This window comes from Anarhichas minor, unplaced genomic scaffold (assembly GCF_050575085.1).
Source record: "Anarhichas minor isolate MPS153535 unplaced genomic scaffold, ASM5057508v1 ptg000102l, whole genome shotgun sequence".
NCBI lineage: Eukaryota > Metazoa > Chordata > Actinopteri > Perciformes > Anarhichadidae > Anarhichas > Anarhichas minor.
In genome coordinates, this window is record NW_027466548.1 from 287501 (window position 1) to 290461 (window position 2961).

General features: G+C 41.9%; 1 protein-coding gene across 1 annotated transcript in view; it reads left to right on the forward strand.

Moving 5' to 3' along the window:
- The window catches only part of LOC142939569 (latent-transforming growth factor beta-binding protein 4-like), a 78615-nt gene extending 76648 nt beyond the window's left edge, over window positions 1-1967 (forward strand). The window contains exons 36-37 of the mRNA XM_076082774.1: window positions 832-984; window positions 1825-1967. Of these exons, the coding sequence (XP_075938889.1) occupies window positions 832-984; window positions 1825-1967 (296 nt within the window). The remainder of the gene's footprint in view (window positions 1-831; window positions 985-1824) is intronic.
- Window positions 1968-2961: the final 994 nt, after the last annotated feature.

Sequence of the window (2961 nt, forward strand, 5' to 3'; positions counted from 1 at the left end):
CTGAGATAAGACGGAGCTGAGTTGCGATGGAGCTGAGATAAGATGGAGCTGAGTTAAGATGGAGCTGAGTTAAGATGGAGCTGAGTTAAGATGGAGCTGAGTTGCGATGGAGCTGAGGTACGATGGAGCTGAGATAAGATGGAGCTGAGTTGCGATGGAGCTGAGTTGCGATGGAGCTGAGTTGCGATGGAGCTGAGTTGCGATGGAGCTGAGTTGCGATGGAGCTGAGTTAAGATGGAGCTGAGGTACGATGGAGCTGAGATAAGATGGAGCTGAGTTACGATGGAGCTGAGTTACGATGGAGCTGAGATACGATGGAGCTGAGTTAAGATGGAGCTGAGTTGCGATGGAGCTGAGTTAAGATGGAGCTGAGGTACGATGGAGCTGAGTTAAGATGGAGCTGAGGTACGATGGAGCTGAGGTACGATGGAGCTGAGATAAGATGGAGCTGAGTTGCGATGGAGCTGAGTTACGATGGAGCTGAGATACGATGGAGCTGAGTTAAGATGGAGCTGAGTTGCGATGGAGCTGAGTTAAGATGGAGCTGAGGTACGATGGAGCTGAGGTACGATGGAGCTGAGATAAGATGGAGCTGAGTTGCGATGGAGCTGAGGTACGATGGAGCTGAGATAAGATGGAGCTGAGTTAAGATGGAGCTGAGTTGTGATGGAGCTGAGTTACGATGGAGCTGAGATAAGATGGAGCTGAGTTACGATGGAGCTGAGTTACGATGAACCAGCATGTTGCTGCAGGTTATTAAGTTATTAACATTCTTCACAATCTGATTCATTCATTCTAATTAAAAAATATTTCTTCTTCTTCTTTTCTCAGGACGCTACGAGTCGTATGCCGGCCTCAGTGCAGCAGAGGATTGTGGGATACTTCACGGCTGTGAGAACGGCAGGTGTATTCGCGTTGCCGAGGGTTACACCTGTGACTGTTACCAAGGATACGAGCTGGACATGACTTCCATGACCTGTGCAGGTGAGCTGAGATATAAATGTATTCATAAAGAGGTTATGAGACGTTAACATGAAAACACACCTGGGATTATGTATTATTATTGTTAATATTTATTAATAAATGTTATTTATTTATGTATTAACAAAAAATTGTTAGCTGTTAAGCTTTATATATTCCTTTATATTTTCAATCAGCTCCACTAACTAACAAACTTACTTACTAGATTACTAGCTTAATAACTTACAAACTAACTAACTTGTTAGCTTGCTAGCTTACTAGCTTACTAGTTTACTAGCTTACTAGCTTACTGGCTTACTAGTTTACTAGCTTACTAGCTTACTGGGTTACTGGCTTACTGGCTTACTAGTTTACTGGCTTACTAGTTTACTAGCTTACTAGCTTACTGGCTTACTAGCTTACTGGCTTACTAGTTTACTGGCTTACTAGTTTACTAGCTTACTAGCTTACTGGCTTACTAGCTTACTGGCTTACTAGTTTACTAGCTTACTAGCTTACTGGCTTACTGGCTTACTGGCTTACTAGCTTACTTGCTTGCCTGCCTACTCACTAACTGACTAACCTTGCTTCCTTGCTAACTAACTAACTAACATACTTACCTACTTACTTACCAAACCACTCAATCAATCACTCACTAACTAACCTTCGTGGCAGCCTGATATTCACATAATCGTTTCCATAAGTCCACAGTTCTTCTCTGAACGTGTGTGTGTGTGTGTGTGTGTGTGTGTGTGTGTGTGTGTGTGTGTGTGTGTGTGTGTGTGTGTGTGTGTGTGTGTGTGTGTGTGTGTGTGTGTGTGTGTGTGTGTGTGTGTGTGTGTGTGTGTGCGTGCGCGTGTCCAGATGTAAACGAGTGTGAGGACTCCGTCTCCGTGGACTTCTCCTGTGTGAACGCTCGCTGTGTGAACACCGACGGCTCGTTCCGCTGCGTCTGCAGGAGAGGATACGTCATGTCCCGCAGACCCAACCACTGTGTGGCTGCCTAGACCGGACCGGACTAGATGAGACCAGCACAAACTGGTCTAGACGATTGAGACTGGACCACACGACGGCAGACTGGGCTGAACTAGATAACACTAAACTGTCTTTACTATAGAACCAGATTTGACGAACTACACTAGATACTGGGCTCAAATACTCTCGATGCACTAAAGGCCAGACTGGGCACCAGCTACACCAGTTTACTCTCATCAAAGACCAAGTCAGCACACCGCCTAGCTTCTCATAAAACTCCGCTTGTCTTTTCTCTGTCTGTCAGTCGGGTAACGTAGTTTAACTTTAACATAACTTTCTATTGTAACAAACATGACAGACTGGGACCAAGACCAGGACAGACTGGTAGTTTAATAAAGTGACTGAACACATGAACCTCTTGCTGAAATATGAAACCTCATATTTTGTGTAAGGAAATATAATGACAGTTACTTTGCACATTTCTTTATCATTCAAAAGGATAAAACATATTAGTGGAGACGGCATCTAACAGCATAACTTGTGACGACCCAGTTTTAATATTTAGTTTTTTTAATATGTACAATACACACTTCCCACATGAACAAAACAGACCCACAATGTTAACTACAAAACACAAACAACACACATTTAACAAACATCTCAACCTCAGTTACTTATATATTATATATCATATTAACTTAAATAAAATATGTTGAATATTTAGATTCTGACCACTTACTTAATGTCCCAGGTGTCAATATTGTCCACCAGGTTAAGTATGAATTATTTTTGATACTCAATTCTTGTAATATTTCTCCCCATATGGTTTCATATTGGGTTCATTTGTTTTTATTTCAATATTCAAATAATAAAAGTGCTTTTATGTTTGTATTTCACCTGGCAAGTGGAAGCTAGCAGGCTACGCTAACGCTACGCTAGCTAGATGAATTAAATGAAAATGTTTTCTGTTTGGTGAAAACAATTTCAACCAAATAAGTAAAGAACAAACAGCGATGATAGATTAGT